The 19,716-nt window shown below is 48.2% G+C and overlaps 1 protein-coding gene across 3 annotated transcripts in view; it reads right to left on the minus strand.

Annotated features, from left to right (window-relative positions):
• The window catches only part of EVA1C (eva-1 homolog C), a 71,639-nt gene extending 55,854 nt beyond the window's left edge, over positions 1–15,785 (minus strand). For all 3 annotated transcript variants that reach the window (XM_044913602.1, XM_021678006.1, XM_021678005.1), the window contains exon 1: positions 15,509–15,785. In XM_044913602.1, the coding sequence (XP_044769537.1) occupies positions 15,509–15,668 (160 nt within the window). In that variant the 5' untranslated portion in view covers positions 15,669–15,785. The remainder of the gene's footprint in view (positions 1–15,508) is intronic.
• Between the last annotated feature and the right edge of the window lie 3,931 nt (positions 15,786–19,716).

Consider the following 19,716-nt stretch of genomic DNA (forward strand, 5'->3'; position numbering starts at 1 on the left):
TCTGGGGCTAATGTGGAAGTCATCAATCCCAAAGGAAAAGACAGATGGAGCTGGGAGGTGAGTCAAAGCTTAGGAAGCGAGCAATCGAGCGAGCGGGCGGCACTCTGACATAGGCGGAGGGTTGGGAAGGGAACAGTGGAAATCATCTGTAGGGCAGCAGGGCAGCTCTCAGCAAGGCCAGGGGCAAGCAGTCTCTCCTCCGCGCCTCTCTCCCTAATCCAAACCCCCTCCCTGCCCCATGCTGTCCTGCCACTTCATCCCAAAGCACCATTGGCAGTGCCTTCTCTAGAGCTGTTCCCCTTGGCAAAGCTCCAAGTTCCAGAACCTTTCCCTCTTCCCCCTCCCCTGCTCTAAGACCTGCTTATCCTGAGTCGAAGACCCTCACGGCTTTGCTAGACACACTGCCAATGAAAAGGAGCCATGAATCCGTGGGCGCATCCGTCATCCACAAGAGGGCCACGCCCACCTTCACTGGACATCGACGCTCACTCCGGAATCATGAGTGACGTGACATCACATTCCTCCCTCTGTGATGCACTGAGAGCACAAGGTCACTGCTGTGACGGTCCTGCACAAATGCACGAGAATAAAACCAAGAAGAAACGTCAGACAGATCCAAACTCGGGGACATCCTATAACATAACCATCTTGGAATCTTCATAAACACCAACATCAGGAAAGATTAAGACTGAAGTACTGTTCCAGGTTGCAAGGACACTAAGGAGACATGACAGCTGAAAAGAGCAGTGAGCTGGGGTCTTCTGTTTTGCTCTAAAGTATGTTATGGGGACGACCAGTGAAACCTGAATGAGGTCTGTAGCTTAGAAAACAGTATTGCAGGTTAATCTCCTGATTCTGATCACTGTTCTTGGTTAGGTAAGTCCCTGTTCTTGAGGGACACACAGAAGGGTTTAGGACTAAAGGACATCTTGCTTGTGACTTAGAAAGGAATAAAGCAAATGTGATAAAATGGCGACATTTGGGGAATCTGAGTGAAGGGTATAAAGGAAGTTTCTGCACTATTCTTGCAAATGTTCTGTGTCTAGAAAAATAATAAGTATTTAACATTTAATAAGCACACAGATGGATTAAAAAGTGTGCAGTGCTTTCCCATAGGTCTCAGCCTTGGCTGCACATCAGAGTCACCTCAGGAGATTTAAAAATATCGATGCCCCGGTCCCAGCCCAGAGATGCACATTCACTTAGCCTGGGGTGAAGCTCCAGACATCAGTACATCTAAAAAGCTCCCCCAAGGTGACGCTAGCTGCCCAGAGGAATGACAAACAGCCTGTGGTATTAGCAGATGAGGGGGGAGCTCTGAGCTGGGATCTTTCTGAGGGCCCTCAGCTCTGCTTCCTGTGAGAGCTGATCCTGGGAGCAATACAGAGACTCAAAACCAGAGCAGGGTCCTGGGTCCAATCTTGGTCCTGCCACTAATAAGTTGGGGAACAACCTGGCCAGTCCCTTACTGGTGCCCGACCTAGGTTCTCTCCCCTCTGGGGGAGACCGACCAACAGATACCTCGAGGCAAAATGATTCAATAACCCTCCCCTCCTTGGGCCCTAGTGCCCTGGGGTGGTTTACACAGGATGACAGCCCCAAATCCTTGTGACATCCAGGTGGCAGAAAAAGAATTGGGTGAGTAGGGTTGACTGATTTCTGGTATTGCTGGCAGGTTCAATCACAGTTTGCATGACTCCCGCAGGCTCCTCCCTTCACGAGAACTGAAGTCTAAGAGGGTTCACAGGAAACGGGAAGGAAGAGGCAGGAGGACACCAGTCCTCCTCCAAGCAACAGGGAGGCAAGCCGGGGAGGCCAGGCCCCCGAGGGGCAACCGGGCACCTACCACTGGCCCCTCCATGAGGCAGGCCTGACCCAGGCTCTGTGGGAAGAAGGTGCTAAGAAAGGCCTGAGGTTCCATCCTGACCCCAGACCTCAACCTCTGCCCTGCTCTAGACACCCCCCGCTTCTAAAACTGCGCTGCTCAGGATGGTGGTCCCGGCCACACATGGCAACTGGAGCACTTGAGATGTGGCTGGTCAGAACTGAGACGTGCTGTGTCATATGCACACCAGATTCCCAAGGCTTTGTGAGCCAAAAAGAACTGTAAAAGTCTCATTAATAATTTTTAACATATTGGGGTGCCTGGGTGGCTCAGTTGGCTAAGCGTCTGCCTTTGACTCAGGTCATGATCTCAGGGTCCTGGGATCGAGCCTCAAGGTCGGTGGATGGGTCAGGTGGGTCGGGCTCTGCGCTCAGCAGGGAGTCTGCTTCACCCTCTCCCTCTGCCCCTCCTCCCCCTGCTTGGGCTTGCTCGTGTGCTCTCTCTCTCTCTCTCAAATAAATAAAAATCTTTAGAAAAAAAATTTTTAACACATTTACTAATGTTGAAATGATGATACTTTGGATACTTTGGGTTAAATATAATTTACTATGGAAATTCATTTCACCTCTTTCTCTTACTTTTTCCAATGTGGCTACTAGAATATTTAGTGTTCCATGTGTGGATCTGCATCATAGTTGTCTTGCACAGCTCTGTTCTGAAGTCTGTATATTGTCCTTTGCGACTTGTCACCCTGGTAGAATTGTATGACAGTCTAATGGAGGAAGGGTTTAGTACACAATAACATCAGCCCTGGACCCCAAAAACCCTGCAGTGAGAACTGCTAAAACTTTTCCCTGTGGCTCTCAGGCTTCTGTGATACCAGCAAATTCACCCTTCCCCACAGCCCACCGAAGCACAGGTATTGTCAGGTAATGTCCATTCCTCGCAGCTTGCTTGAACAACAAATTGAGAATTATATTAATTTACAACCTAACACTCAACACTGCAATTTTAACCCAATCTGTGAAACTGAACCACAAACACTTGACATTCTTTTTTTTTTTAATTTGACATTCTTAAAGTAAAGCTTTCTATTAATATATCAGACCTTGTATACTCTACCTAATGCTTTACCTTCCCACAAAAGAGAAGATGTCGGTGATAAAGATAAATGGTGCAGAGTAGACTAAAGTCTACATTCCAGAAGGTTCCACAAGATTCCATGGAAGCCTTCCGTTTGGGTTTGGTTTGCATGTCACTGTCCAGACTGCCTTCTAAGGATAAGAGTCCCTTTGCTTCTGTGTGTGTGTGTTTTAGCTACCCAGACAACAGTAATTAAGACAGTCCCTCTGGTCAAGCCTTCCTCACACTAACAGGCCTGGGGCCATGGAGAGCCAAGGTGGGTTTATCTGTGTTCTGTTTCCAGAAACTGATCTTCTTCTCTATGGTCTGATTTTATCCAGGACTCAGCATGGTACAATCCATGTTGTGTATAGAGTCTCCATGTTTAAAAAAAAAAAAAAACAACCCTTAAATTCAGTGACTCTTCAGGTGTCTAAGGGACTTTTCCAGAAACCACCAAGAAACAGGCTGTTCTACTGAGGTCTGGTGGTTTGGGATGTAGGACCCAAGTGACTGGTATGGACACAAAGTCACTCCCATAACATGGATGGGTGCTTGGCAACATTGTGAGAAATTTTCCCGGCTCAGAAAATTACAACCTATTCATTGTTTTGTTGAATCTAGGGGCTGAATACGATGCTTCAGTTCTTTCTTTCTTTCTTTCTTTCTTTCTTTACATATAGTATATGATCTCTATGGCCAAGAGAAAGGACAGAGAGAACAAAACATATACTCTATGTTAAAATATACATATGTGATTAAAAAAATCACTGTTCGCTATTTAATGTCTTGAGAAGGGAACAACTAGGAAACAGCATTTTCATAATAATATTTTCCTGCCTATTTTTATAACATCAATATCAAATATATGAGGCGTTTGGGAAAATCAGTAATCAATAATGTCTCTAGACATGTGTCAGGGGGAGGCGCTTTGATTTGTCACATGAACTGATTCTTGAAAACTCTAGTTCTATCACACCAAACGGGCAGGAATGAGAAAAGGAGCGAAGCCCTCCCATTGGACAGCATTCTTACATCACCCACTTTAAAATTAAATCTGAAACAGAGTTCTGACAGGCCTGCTATTTTCTTCAGTGCCAACAGCCACACAATAGACCTTTTTTTTTTTTTTTTTTTGGACAAAGCTCTTAAAAATGCCTGGAGATTCAGATGTACTGAGTCACCAAACTGTACAAATACAGCACACCCATTCCTGCTGGTGCCCCGTTCACCCTTTTGGAAACTATACTATATCTTCTCTGTGTTTGGCAGAAGGAAAGAAATATTTTCATTAGAGTTCCAACCTGTCTGAAAGAGGGGTGACTGAGCAGGGTCAGGTCTGAAAGTGGGTGGCTGTCCTTTGATCTGGTGGCCTCTGAGCAGGGGTGACAGCTGTCATTTCAGAGGGATCTGCTGGCTTTCCTTCTACTCCGTGTGGGTGCTGCCATGGTGCTCAATCCCATGACCACATCGACTTCACGTGCACCCTGGTAAGGGTATGACATTCAGCACCGCGTGCTGAACAATGTTGCTCTGAAGGAACGCTCTTCACTCAATTAGCGCCCTTAGAAACATTGTAACACGTTATAACAAGCAGCACAGACAGGTGGACACAATGTTTCACAGACCCATCCAGTGGGTATGAATGTGCCAGGAGCCATCTGAGCCCGGATGTGCAGAGGTGGGTGGGATGGGGGTAGGGGTGGTAGAGAGATGGTGCAGGAGGGAGGAGGAGGAAAAGAGGACGAGGCAGTGGGAGGAGCTGAGGAGAAGCAGATCTCTGCACAGTTTTCACGACTTTCACTCTCTCTTTTAAAAATTCAAATCATATCGCACCCCCCCATGATTGCTTCGCTGAGTTGTGAAATAATTGAGAGGCGTTGCAAATGCATCCTCGCACTGCTAGCGAGCAACCGACTTCAAGTCTGAACACCTCCCCTGAGTGATATTTTAGTTTGACGATAATGACGGCGAATAATGTGAGCTGGAAATCAGGAGGGCAAGAGGACCAGGGGCACAGGCAAGTTCCATAGAGGAAAGGGGTGGGGCAGGGAGCCACAGGGTCCAGGTGTGTGTTGAAGCACCACAGTGGCTGGATCTCCATTTCCCCAGCTTTCAAGAACTGGACACCTCTTGGTGACTGTAGGAGGCAGCTGGCCTTGAAGAAGGGTGCCAAGGAGCCGTCTCTAGGTTTTCCACACTCACCTTTGGTTACTACAAATTTTCCCCACCCTCTTCAGATTTTGAACATGTAGAAAATAAAACAGGGACATGCCAGCTGGTCTAGGCCAGCGTTCCTCAAGTCCAGCATGAGGACGGGATCATTCCTTGCAGTGGGGGCTGTCTGTGCATCTTCGGAGGTTTAGTAGCAACCCTGGGTTTCACTCACTAGACACCAGCACGACCGCTAGTTGTGACACATAAAATTACCTCCAGACATCGCCAAATACCCCTGGGAGCGAGGGGATGAAATCTCCCTGGACTGAAAGCCACTGGTTTAGACTAAACATTAGGACAAGCTGAGTTTTCACCAGGTAAAGATAGCCATCTACTACAAGGACCAGATGGCATTGGGGTCAAGGTTGACCACCCCAAATAACATGCCTGGACCAACACAGAAGTCTGAGACTGGCAGGCCTTTTGCCCTGAAGCACTGATTGATGGCTTTAGGGAGTCATAACCATTTAAAAAGAATTCTGGAGAGGGGGTGCCTCGGTGGCTCAGTCGGGGCTAAGCACTGGACTCTTGATTTCGGCTCAGGTCATGATCTCAGGGTCCTGATATCGAGCCCAGTGATTAAGATTCTCTCTCTCCCTCTTAGAATTCTTAAGATTCTCTCTCTTCCTCTCCCTCTGCCCCCTTTCCCCCACCCCCACTTTCTAGATAGGTAGATAGATAGATAGATTGATTGATTGACAAAATTCTGGAGAAAAAAATCCTGGGGCATCTAGCTTAAAAAAAAAAAAAAAGGTAAATCAGAAGAGAGGAACCTTCACACTTGAACCCCAGGGGTTAAAGATGCAGAACAGACACGACCTCAAGACCTGCTCAGTGGAATTCTCCACAGCCTGCCGTGACCACTTCCACATAGCGGGTCCTACAGCTCCGGGCCATCGAGACCACTTTTCATCCTGAGGCTGCGGACAGGGCCGTGTTTGCATTCAGTCTAACCTGTCCAAAAAGCATTTGGCGTTGCTAGCTCTGGAAGGCGTGTTGCATGGTTTAGGCCTCAGAGAATGGAGGAAGGAGTTTAAAAATACCTACCCCTTAATTTCACGACCAAATTGACCAAAAGAAGTGTGTAAGCCTGATTCGGGGTTGAGGTACGTTTTTTTTTTTTTCAGTAGAAAAGGGGCTCTAAAATTGTGTGCATTCCTTAAAGCGTATCCCTCAAAAGCTGTAATAGCCGGCCTTTTTGATGAGTTGGGGTCTTCTCGTTTCCACCTGTCTCCCATCAAACAGGCAGAGGGGCACAGGGCTGGGTGACCCATGTCTCTCTTGTCCCAGAGGACAGTATGATGATTTATGATTTCTAGGCCTGAGAACTTCAGATGCTGGTGCACATAAAAAGAGTGAAAAATCTTCTGAGTCCAGAGAAAGAAAGGAAGAATCTGTGGCACAGCACTCTGCTCATACCCTGACATGCTGCTCTGTAGGCTGTCATGAGTATGCATCACACTGGCCCTTGCAGACAAAAAGCGTTATTTTATCCAGATTATTCCCCCACGTTGCAGGGGAAAAGGGACTCATTTGTAATCATCAAAGGAATGCTGACAGACTTGAAATGGGATTACATTCTATTATACTCATCCGAATTAAAGATTTGTTTTGGAGATCATTCTTAGGTTTCCTTCTCCCTGCTCCTCCAACCCCAAATGAGGCGATTTGTATTCAAGAGACATCTGAGGCAGACATGAAATCAGACAGTTTGCAAACATACATTTCAGATTCTGTGGCCTGAGTTTTGAATTTTAATGCTGCCTGGTTCTCTGTGTGTGGAAAACTTGGCCCTCAGGTCAAAACTAACCCCAAACATCACTTCATTCCCTAGCTTATTAATGCAGGAGAAATTCCATTTTGGGGGCCTAGTGAGCAAGTGATATAGGTGTCCAGAACAGCAGGTATGGAAATGAAAAAAATCTATACCTGGTCAGAGTCCTGTCTGGGAGATCTATGGGCACACTGTTAAATCCTCAACTCCACACTCTGGGGTTTGGGTACCATATGGAGAATGCCACCTGCCAAATCTACCATTCACCCTTCAAGCTGCTTGGTTTCTGTGTGTGCATGAACCCACTGAGAAGGAAACTTCCCCAGGACAGGGATGAAACTCTTTAAGGTAGCCCTGTATCATACCTAACACAGCATCTGGTACCTGAAAGAATTAAACATTTCCTGTTCTTTCACACAGAACTCCCGTTGTATGGCCACCTGATAGAGCAGGCTTGGGTACCTCCGACTGGAAGTCCTAAGGCAGTGGAAGAGCGTGCAATTGGGTCAAAAATCTGTCCCTTGGGTTTAGCTGCCAAAAGGACAAGATATCTTTGAGAAATCTCTCTCTGGGCAAGGAGATGGCACTCTCTACGAAGGGAGACAGAGCAAGGGATATAGGTAAAGTGCCATTCTTTGTACCATTTCTTTTCTTCTGTCCTTTTTTCTGTCCTTCCTTTTAAAGTCAGTGTCCTTCTCCACAAAGTACATCTCTGGGAGTTGTTTCAGTAAACGTTTATCAGTCTAAACATGTCTTGATTTCACACTCTTTTTTTTTTTTTTAAGTTTATGGTTAGTAGTAATCTCCACACTCTGTCTTGATAGTTTAGCTGGGTATATAGTTCTGCTCTGACAGGTTGTTCTGTTTTTGTTTTTGTTTTTTCCCCAGAACCTGGAAAAATATTTCACTGGCTTCTGGCTTTCACTGTTGTTGCAAAGACTTTATGGATGACATTTTTTTTTTCTCTCTCTCTCTCTGATTGTTTTACTTTTGTTTTAGTATTTTATAGTTTAGTATTTAGTATTTATAGTTTAAATATGATGATATAAATTTATTTTTATTTATATTGCTTTAGATGCTTCAATCTGAATCTTTCATTAATTCTTTTTTTTTTAAAGGATTTTACTTATTTATTTGACAAAGAGAGACACAGCGAGAAAGGGAATACAAGCAGGGGGAGTGGGAGAGGGAGAAACAGGTTTCTCATGGAGCAGGGAGCCCAATGCAGGGCTTGATCCCAGGACCCTGGGATCATGACCTGAGCCGAAGGCAGACGCTTAACAACTGAGCCACCCAGGCACCCCTGAGTCTTTCATTAATTCTCAGAAATGGATTCCAAGATATTATCACTTTGAGTGCTGCCACTCCCTCATTTCCCCTATTCTCTCTGGAATACTGATCCGATGTATGTTGAACCTTCTCACAAACTTGTTTCCATATTTTCCATGTCTTTACCTTTTTGCTGCATTCTAAGTAATTTCTCCTGCTTTATGTTCCTGTTCATTGTTTCTCTCTTCAGCTATATATGATTTATCCATTAAGCTTTAGTTTCTATGAATACACTTTCATTAGTATAGTAGTATTAGTAGAGTTAGCAGATATATTTTGTTCTTTTTCAAATCTTTATAGACTTTCATTCCTTAGTCATGTTTTATACTTGCTCTTTTGTTTTTCTGTTTTAGTTTTCTTCTGTTATTTATTAAGAACTCTGCTGTTTTTACTGCTGACTGTTGTTTATATAATGTAATTTTGGATGTGTGTTCATAATTAGCAAGATTTCATCAGTAGGAATCTTCTGAAGCTTGTGATGATGATGTCTTTATGTAGGGAGGATGTGTGTGTGTGTGTGTGTGTGTGTGTATGTGTTTTGCCAAGTATCTAGGGGCACAACCAACCTTGGACAATTTTGTTAGTTTCTCAGATGAGGTTTCTTGGTAAAGATAATTTGAACTTAAAACCCAGACTCTTGAAAAGGCAGGCCAGTGATTACATATTCTTGAGGAAGATTAATTTTTTCTCCAAACCTGAGCCCAGGCTGAGATAATTTTCTTGCCATTTTTCTTTGCAAGAAGACTGATTTGTTTCTCATCCACCTTTTTAATGAATGTTTAACCCTTCCAGGTCCCAGCTTTATAGGAAGATCTTTATTCCAACTTCTCACTTTACATTGGTCTAATGCCTCATCTCTTGCTTTCATGCACCTGTTAAATCCTGGTTGTAAAGAACATCAGAAGGTCTCAGTGTAGCCACAGGGTCAGTGCCAGCTAACTTCTCCAGTTCTCTGATCCCTCTTCATGTTTGTTCCCTGTGTGTATCCCTTATATTTAGTCATTCATGAATTTAAAGGATGTCTATTATATTTTACTCAGCAGCTCTAGACGTTTTGTTGGAGAAATAATTTCAGATCATCAGTTCTACCGTATTTCCAGAAATGGATTACAGATCCTATTCTGTAATCAGTTCTTTGGGGCTATATGGTACTATCTTTAGACAGGATGTGGAGTGGACAATACCTTTACAGGTATTTCCCATGTATCCTGGGAAAAATTTGGCTCTGGTGGATTAGGAGACCAACACTACAGAAATGGCATTGCTTTAAACTACTGTATTTGTTTTTGTATTAGAGGAGCTGCCTGGGTTCAAATCTCCCAAAGTTACTTCACTTCTCTTTGCATCAGTTTCTTCAATTTATTATCATAGCATCCGTTTCACAGGTGGTGAGGATTAAATGAGTTAATAAAGTTCTCAGAACAGGGTCTGGTGCATAGTGCTTTAATGTGCTTGATACACTATTGTATTTTCAACTCACCAACTTCTCTCACTTGTGCTGGAGGCAAGCCACACCCAGCTGGACCAGAGTCTTAAATGAGGTGGTGCACACATCGGGGCCAGCTAATGGGTTGAAGAATTAGGGACCCCCAGGGAGAAGGAGAGACTCAGAGAACAGACTAGAGTCACTTGGTCAGCCACCCTTCCCATCTGAGATTCTCCTTCCAATACTAAAATCTTGGTGATGCCAGGATTTGTGTTATTAAGAAAAGCTGTTTCCTTCCAGAAAGATAAAAACACACCAGCCTCATTAGAATAGCGACTTAGTATCATAAAACTTCGGAGAGCCCTCACCTCTAACTTCTAGGTCCATTACTTAGCTCGAATGACAAGAGTATGGATTTTGGAAACCAATTAGTGGGTTCAAATCCTGCCTCTAAATTTTACTAACAAGTGTGGAGCTAGGCTAGGCAGCGAGATTGGGGATAGGGGTAGATAACAGGGGAGCAGTTGTTCTTTCAGTGCATATTACCCCCAAAGTGGTGCCTTTTCAAGATTTTTAAAGATGTTGACAGGGTGGCTGAGACCAGTGACCTCCAAATCCTTAAAATCATGAACCCCATTAGCAGAAACATTTTGGGAACACATCTCCGATAGGTGTACAAACTGTGTACTGTTCAACTGTCGATTTTTATGTTAATTTTAAATCAAACGTGACTCCTCTTTTTTAAGCTTGAAAAGAAACCAGTATGAAACGGACAGAAGTTCTAACCTTTTCCTCCTACATCCACTGGATCGCCTCCCATGTGCACCCACTTTGGATGGACTGGGTAGAAAAGGTACTGAAGGACAGAATGGGGCAAGGTCAGTCTACTCAGTGGGCAACTGGTACAGCCGTGGTCACTCCATGAACTATCTCACAAGGTTAGGCAGATTGTGGCATCTTTTTATTCCTCTGGCTTGCTCCCCACCCAGCACCCACAGAGGCCAAGTGCCCCAGCGCCCCCTCCCCCAGGCTCATGTCAGAGTTGGCTCTGCTCTGTGTCCCAGCTGGGTGGTCTTGGGCAGGTTAGCTAACCCATCCGGGTCTGGGTTCTCATCTGGAAAGTGAGGCTAATACTGACTTCGTAGGGCTGCTATGAGGAGGAAATCAGATAACACAGTGCTCAATTAACTTTGACTCTCTGCCTTTCTGTCCCTTCCCCGAAACTGCTGCGAGGCTGCCCTTTCCAATAAAGTGCCTGGGAGAGCAGAGCCATCAATTACGGAGCCACTCACTGGCCCAGACTCCTCTTCCCTGCTACAGAAAGAGCCAGAAGAACACTTTTCAAATGTAGTTACTTCCCATGGAAACAGACTAGCAGTTTCAGACGCTTCTCTTCATCTCTCTTCTTCTGTGACAGCTGGACAACTCCTTCAGACATTGGGCTTGTTTTTCTTTGGTTATGAGCTGGCTTTTAATCCCATAAAATTTGTGAAAAGTAAAGACAATCCTTGAATAAAGGGGTGATGTGACTAAGGCATAAGAAAATGCAGAACTCTGTGTGTGTGCTGGGATGCAGAGACAAACCGGTGGCTGGGAAAAGACAGTCCCGGTCTCCCTGGTGGGGAGTCCTGGAGGAGGGGTGAAAGGGACAGCCAGCCATGCCTGTGTGCCCCTGAATGAAGCCATGCACGCAGGACGTAGTCCTGCCCTCTGAACACCAGAGCAGTGGTTCTCAACTTTGGCTGTCCTAGAGTTGCCTGGGAACTCTCAAAATGAGGCCAGTGCCTGCCTCCCACGCAGGCCAGTTACAAGAGAAGCCCTGGGGTGCTGCTTGAGCATCCCTACATTTGTTCAGACTGAAACCATTCTCCTGTGCCGCCAGGGTGGAGACCCTGCTTATCTGAGCAGAACGGGAAGGTTTGCTCTCTCCTAAATGGACAACTGCATCCCCTCCATCAGGACCTGGTTCCCACCCCTGAGGCTTCAAGATCAATTGACTTAACCATTTTCTACATTCTGAAATTCTTGGCCAGTGAAATAAGGAGCTAGGGTTGGGTTTATGGTGTTTGGTAAAAACACCACTTCTTGTTCGCTTGGGCTACTGGTTTGCTTGGGGAGGGAGCAGGACATCTGCCCAGAGAACCCCTTCCATCTTCGAGGTCTGGGGACAGTTTGGTACAAGGAAGACCTTAAAGGCTGCCCCACTCTCCTTGTGTTTCATTTCCCTTCCCTTCTGCTTCCCACACTCACCATTAGATGCCCCAGGGTGAAATCAAACGTGTGGACATATGCTCATGCCTACTCTGTCAAAAGTCGAGAGTTTTCTAGGACTCCGAGTGGGAACTAGAACGATTTTCCACCCCTCCCCTCCCTCCATCCCTCCCCATCCCTCTCAACAAGCCCATCAATCACTCTGAACTTCTTTGAGAAGAAAGAAAAGAAAGAAAGGGGATACGCAGGGAGACAAGAGAAGATGCTGCTGGCCTTCAGCAGAGAGAAATGGAGAGAAAAATCACCAAAAAAAAAAAAAAAAATGAACAAGACCTGAGAAACCCAATTCAGCAAAAATAAGTTTGAGAGACACACTGGAACATCGCTCTTCAAAGCAGGACAAAATGTGGAGGATCCTTTGCTTTTTATGGCTGGAACCCAAGATGGCGCCCCTCCCTCCTCTCAGCCCTCATCCCTGCCTTGTTCTTTGAACAAAGATGATGCTGACATTACACTTCTGTTTGGGGGGGGAAAAATCAATGATCAATTTGGACCTCTCAGGTCAAATCCCCAATTTGGGAATGCAGTCAAAAAACCAGAACTCCATCTCAAGGAGGAAAATGGATGAAAGCCGAGTGTATTTGAGTATGGGATTAAGGGTCATAGGCACTAGTTTTGCATGAACTGATCTTGTCTTCCTGGGATATGTTTTTAATGCAGTGATGACAGCCTTCCAGTGGCTGTTGGCAGCATCTCAGTATCTTCAGGGATGAGAGGGAAGGGGCTGTTTGGGGAGCCTTTTTCCCAGCAGGCTTGGAGGCGATTAGCACAAGTCACGAGCATAGAGGGGGAGGAGGAAGCCAGGATACAGTCCCCTGGCTTATTAAGAGTGAGAACCGATGCTGGAATCCTCAGGGCAAAAAAAATCAATGACCCAGGAAAACTACACCAGCTGACAGCCCCAGGAAAAGCCTCAAGGAAGAGTTGCAAAGAAGAGAAAGGCTTAAGTAACTTTCCAAAACTCTGCACTGTTAATCTTCTGCGAGGCCCTATACTGTACACACAATGGCTGGGACCCCTGACATTCTGATACTTTCTTTCATGTGGAAACACCATCCTTCCTCCATCCTCTTCTTCCTAGGGCAAAGGGCTCCCAAGTGCCCCCCCCCACACCAGCTTCAGTTTTTGATGTTTCCCTTGTTTAGAAAAACAAGCAAGTATCTGCATTGTGGAAGGCTGCTCCCCAGCACTGGGCTATTCGTGTAAGGCTCGGGGGTGGGGGTGGGGGGCACGGTCTCCTTACAGACCTCTGGTTTCTAATGCCTCCAAGTTCATAAAAAAGAGCAGGACCACCTGTCCCCAGGAAAGCAGGTGTCAGGTTTTGAGGACCCGAGGGTGGGGGGGAAGGGGGTTTTGGAATTACATGATCAGTATCCACTGCTTTGACTAAAGCATTCAACTAAACCCTCAGACAGTCATCACTGGAGCTTGGGAATTTTCCCCAATGCTGTATATCACACAGTTAGGGGGGTCCCTAAAGGTTTCAAGTCAAATCGATCAACTTTGAAAGACTCCATCTTTCTGAGCCTTCTCTAATGTTTCCCCAATGCCACACAATATAGCATTTAGATTTAAACCTGAACATGTCTGTGCTTTGGGAGGATGTCTTTTTTTTTCTTTTCTTCTCCCAAAAAGCCTCCCTGATACTCTCTCTCTAGCCCTCAGATCCCTGAAGAGCAAGGCTGATCAGAGTTAAAATGGGGGCTGCTTGTGGATGGACCTGGCCGTATCACCACCTACGATCGGCTCAGGGAGTTTTAAACCCTAGAATTCAGGTTCGCACCGAAAGCAGAAAGAAAGAATTCTTTTGTCACTTACTGTCATTTAGAAGAACATGTATCAAAATAGCCATTTCCCTTAGGATGAGGTGCCCTTGTTGGATAGCTCCAGCACACCTTCTAGAACAGTCGCTACATACAGACAATTCCAAACTTGGGTGGTAACCTACAGACGGCCACAAATACTGCAACTGCTTCACTAAAGAAACAAACTCTGAGTGTCTATAATCTGTGAAAACAATCTAATGGTTACACCGCAATTAACCTAAAGCAGTATTTGTTCAGTTGCAATGATGTCACCAAAAAAAAAAAGGCTTGTCAGCTTTCAATGCTTTCTCCACAATATTCAGAGCTAGAGGGTGGCGGATTCAGAACTGCTTTCCATAGCTTAAATCAGCAAATACAGAACTTTCTGAGCAGCCAAGAAAAGTTCTATTACCAAAAAAAAAAAAGTCAATAGCACTTGAAAAGCATTTCCCTAGCACATTTACCACAGCATTCTGACCCTGTGGTGCTTGATTTTTAAGGACCACGGTTTGCTTGCCAAATAGGCATATCTTGGCTTCCTTTGCTAGGTAGAAACACTGCCTTGATATTAAATATTCAAAGCAAAGAACCTCTGACCTAAGAGCTCTCAGCTAACAATGACATTCTCTGTAAGTAAACTAGAAACCCAACTCAGCTTCTGGTTTGCCAGTGTTCTCTGCCATATACTAGTCTCCTACAGAGCGGGGTGAGCAGTGACTCCGTTTACCATGATTAGATTGCAAAAGACCGTGCAGGCAAAAGCCTGGACTTGGCAGAAGATCCCTGGAGAAGGGGGAGAGTGGGGTTCAGAGCTGCCTCCTGGGCTGGGCAGGGGCTGGGGAAGGGTGAAGGCCTCCAGCTTCATCAGAGGGAGACCCAGGTCGGTTACAACTGCAAGGACTTTGTTGCTCTAAGCAAGTGCATCGGTAATACAAAAATGTGGCTCCTCCAGCCGTCATCAACCCAGAAACTTCTCTCACTTCGTGGAGTCACACCTACAACCCCAGAACTGATATCAGCTGCGGGAGATTCTGTGTGAGTCTCCCCAAAGAAAAGCCTCACCGTTTACTGGGAGGAGGGAGTCATTATTTTTTGTAAAGGAGACTGGGACTGGAGGGGGCGGGGGCGCTGGTACCTTTTGGCGGTAAAGTCAAGACCCCCCCGGCCCCCGCCCCCCAGTCTCAGTTCTGTAAACTTCTGTTCATCTGGCACACGGACCTCCCGGCGGGCTTCCCTCCCTGCCTGCCGGCTCAGACTTCAGGTCAGACGTCCCCTGGGCTAGTCTCCTTACATGGGTACCCGAGAGGCTGGCTGGGGCGCACCGGGACCCTGCGAGTGGCAGACCAAGTGCAACTCCTCGGACCAGCACGTGTATTGTACGGCGCTGGGCCCGGCACAGGGCTTAGGAGCCTCCAGGGGACATGCATCCGTCAGAGTCGGGTCCCTGATGCCAGGACCCGATGCGGGGAAATTGACGAGGTAAACAGCAGGGCGAGAAACTCCAAATATGTTACCCCCCCACACACACTTCCTTGGGGAGGGGAGGGGCTCCTGTGCCATCACTCCACACGCAGCCACCTCTATGCCAAAGGCTCCCACCAGGCAAGAAAACTGGCTATGAGCGTGCCTCAACTTCAATCCAACCCGGCCGTGCCCCCTCGGAAGGCTGCCCCCAGCCGAGGGCTCACCTGGGCGCACCGCGGCGCGGGGGGCGCGGGGCGAGGGAGGGCGCTTCTTACCGGAGAAGTCCGTGAGCGCTGCGATCTCTTTGGAACAGACCAGGACCGCGCAGTAGAAGAGGCGCAGGAGCTGCCCGGGAGGCTCTACCTGCCTGCGGAGCCCAGGATGCTGCGCGGGCTGCGGGGCGGGCGGCGGGCGCGCGTGTCCAGGCAGAAGCATGGTGCCCGGCGCGACCCAGCGCGGGCGCCGGCCCGGGGCGCGACGGGGGTCCCTGGGCGGAGCGCAGCGTCACATGGCGGGGCGAGTCGGTGGCCTGCGGCTCCGCGGCCCCCCCACCCCCCGCCCCGCCACCTCCACCTCCCGGCTCAGGCTGCCAGAGCCTCTTCCCAGCGCAGGCCAGCACCAACTCCCCAGCAAAGGGGGGGGGGGGGGGGGGAGAAGGGGGGGGGGGCGAGGAGCCCCGGGAAGGATTCGCGTAGTTTCCCCGAGAGGAAATCTCCGCTGCCTCCCCGCGGGAGGAAACGAGGGGGGCCGAAGGGAAAGTGTAGCCTTCGCGCGCCCGGCGGCTGCGGAGGCCGGTCCCTGGCGCGCTGCCCGCCGCGGAGGGCGCCCCCAGCAGCGCACCAAGGACCGCGCAACTTGAGCGCCTTGCACGCCTGGGTCCCCGCCCCGGAGACTGCCCGGCACCCCTGGCCCGGCCCGCGCTGGCCCGGTGCCAGCCTCGCCCTGGCTGCGGGAGGAGCGCGGCCCGTGCCCGTGACGCACTTTGGAGCCAGCGCCGCGCGTTGAGCCCAGGAGCCCCCGGGGCGGGGCCGAGGCAGGGGCCGCGGGAAGGTGGGGTCCTGGAGGTGTGGGACCCCAGCACTGATGTCCCTGCGACCTGCGGCGCTCCTCGTGTAGAATTACCAAGCACGCACAGTTATCCCCATTTCACGGAGGAGGAGACTGAGGCCCCGCGCTTTGCCTAAGCGAACGCAGCCAGGATGGGAACGAGAAGGGTTCGGGGACGGGGGCTTCAAAGCGGGTCAGATGGCTCCAGAGCCGGTTTCTTTCTTCTTGCTCCGACTACGCTTCTTTGGGGTACTCATTGTCCGCAGCGCCCAGAGGATCTGACACTGACCTGGCATAAATAGCACCGAGCGCTAATAATTGGGCTTTGTTTTAAAATGGGCCACCGCATCTTTCGGAACCTCTCGATTACGCGCGGTGTGACCCAGGCCCAGCCCGTGGGCGAGGAGCGGACTGCGCGACCCGGGCTCGGGGGTACAGAGGACAAGTGCGTGGGAGTGCGTGGGAGCGCGTGGAGACTCGTGGCTGCGCGCGGGGTACGGGAACCAGGGGGCCCCAGCGACCCAAACCCCGCTGACTGGGCGAGCGCCGGCGGCAGGGAGGAGGGCTGGGCCGGCGGGCGCTCGGCACAAAGTGTTCCCGAACACCGCGGGGAGACCCTGCCAAGTTCTCGGCGGGCCTGAAGCGGAAACGTAGATAATGAGGCCCAAGGGCGGGACCAGGCGTACTGCCCCAGCCGGCTCCCCACTGCCAGGGCCGCACAGTGCAGCGGCGGGGAGGCTTGGGGACAGAAAACCCAGACGCGCCGATCTACCGGTGGGACCCTCGTAGAGATGCGCCGCAAGGATCCAGAAGGGCTGGATGACTTGGAGTCCCACAGTGCTCCGCCAGGGGCTCCGTCGGAGGAACTGGTATTTCTGGCCCCTTCCTCCCTGTCTATAGGTGGGGTGGCAAATGCTAAACCTCAGTATTTGTTCAGTGGAACCCATTCTACCAGGCACAGTGAATTTTTAAAATCTATATTAAAATACTCAACCTTCGGGGTGCCTGGGTGGCTCAGTCATTAAGCGTCTGCCTTCGGCTCAGGTCATGATCCCAGGGTCCTAGGATCGAGCCCCGCATCGGGCTCCCTGCTCCGCGGGAAGCCTGCTTCTCCCTCTCCCACTCCCCCTGCTTGTGTTCCCTCTCTCGCTGTGTCTCTCTCTGTCAAATTAATTAATTAAAAAAAAAAAAATACTCAACCTTCTCCGGGTGCCTGGCCGGCGGGTAAAACATGCAACTCTTGATCTCCAGGTTGTGAGTTCCAGCCCCATGTTGGGTATAGAGATTATTAACTTCTTTTAATCTTTAAAACAAAAAACAAACGTCAACCTTCTCAATAACTTTTGGACATAAATATTAGTGTGCACTTTCTAGGTTGGGGAAACTGAGGCTGGGAGGATAGGTAAGGATGCCTAGCACTAGGAGCCACTGAGTAAGTAATGTTTGCTCAAAACTCGGGTCCCTCATGTAGTTTGCATCCCAGCCATTCACCCATCTGGGTTAGGTATGAACTGGTGTGTGCTAGGGGCTGTGGGGGCTAGCACAGTCAGGGAACCTTGCTCCCACAGGGCTGGGGGCTGCTGCTATGGTCGTGTAGGCATTAACTGGTTTCCAGGTGCCGGTGTGGGCTCCGTTACTAACCATGCACCCTCATGGTTTCCTTCTCTGTAAAGTCTCAGGCTTGTGACACTTTAATTAGTTGATACAGGTGACATGGGTAGGACAGGGCCTGGAGCTGGTAAATGCTCGGTCAATATTAGTCATTATTACAGACAGGAAGACAGACAGTGACTGGAGGATCATAAACTAAAAGGGGACACAGAGCAAAAGAGAGGGGGAGCTGAGTGGGAGGTGGAGAGGGAGGCCTTAGGGACTTTTTAAATTAAAAAAGATGTTTCATTGGAGTATATTTGACATACCATGTTTTGTTAGTTTCAGGTGCACAACATAGTGATGAGACAATTCTCTATGTTACAAAATGCTCGCCACATATGTATAGTCCCCATCGGTCATCATATGTTGTTACAATATTATTGACTATATTCCCCATGCTGTCCTTTTCACCTCCAAGACTGATTCATTTTATAACTGGAAGTCTGTACCTTTTATTTATTTTTTTAAAGATTTTATATATTTATTTGTCAGGGAGAGAGCACGTACACAAGCAAGAGGGGTGGCCGGCAGAGGGAGAAGCAGGCTCCCCTCTGAGCAAGTAGCCCGCTCTGGGACTCGATCCCAGGACCCCGGGATCATGACCTGAGCCGAAAGCAGACGCCCGACTGACTGAGCCACCCAGGCATCCCAAGTCTATACCTTTTAATCCCCTTCACCTACTTCTCTCATCCTCTCAGCCCCCTCCCTTCTGGCAACCACTAGTTTGTTCTCTGTATTTATGAGTCTGTTTCTGGTTTTTAGTTTGTTCATTTGTTCCTTTGTTTTGTTTTTAAGGTAAGATGGATAGGAAAGGTGGGAGGAGTTTGCCAAGCAAAAACTAGCCAAAGCTAGGTGTTTGGGAGGGTGAACATTTTAGAAAAAGGGACCAGTGGAGCACCTGGGTGGCTCAGTCAGTTAAGCATCTGACTCTTGATCCCAGCTCAGGTCTCCATCTCAGGGTCATGAGTTCAAGCCCTGTTTTGGAGCCTACTGAAAATAAAAAAGGAAGGGAGGGAGGGAGGGGGAGGGGAAGGAAGGAAGGAAGGAAGGAAGGAAGGAAGGAAGGAAGGAAGACAAGCATGTATGAAATCCAAAAGGAGCATTCCATAGAAGAATGGAGAGAAGTCTAGAGCGAACAGGGCAGAAATCAAAGGGTGGGGCATGGTGATGTGGAGATGTTGGTAGCCAGAGCTCAGGGATCCAGAGACTTTGGTGAGCACTTCCATCTTTACCCTAAGTCCTTGTGAGCGTTCCTGTCTTTATCCTAAGCCACCAAAATGTTGTTAGCAGATGAGTGAGGTGATCAGGTGTGTGTTGGTAAAAGATTGGTCTGGCTGCTGAGTGTCACTGGACTGGAGGGGTCAAAAGTAGGTCCAGGGATTTTATACCCAAAAGAAGTGAGAGCAGGGACTCAAACAGATACTTGTAAGACAATATTTTCTGCAGCTTTATTCACAATAGCCCAAAGGTAGAAGCAACCCAAGTACCCATCGTCAGATGAGTGGATGAACAAAACGTGGACGTAAAAAGGAATGATTTCTGATACATGCTACATGCTACAACATGGATGAACCTTGAAAACATTATGCTAGGTGAAATAATCCAGACACAATATGATAAACATTGTATGGTTCCACTTACATGAAATATCTAGAAAAGGCAAATTCATGGAGACAGAAAGTAAATTCGAGGTTACTAAGAGCAGGGAGAAGGGAGAATGGAGAATTATTACTTAATGGGTCCAGAGCTGTTGTTTGGGGTGATGAAAAAGTTCTGGAAATAG

This window comes from Neomonachus schauinslandi, chromosome 1 (assembly GCF_002201575.2).
Source record: "Neomonachus schauinslandi chromosome 1, ASM220157v2, whole genome shotgun sequence".
In the NCBI taxonomy this organism is placed as follows: domain Eukaryota; kingdom Metazoa; phylum Chordata; class Mammalia; order Carnivora; family Phocidae; genus Neomonachus; species Neomonachus schauinslandi.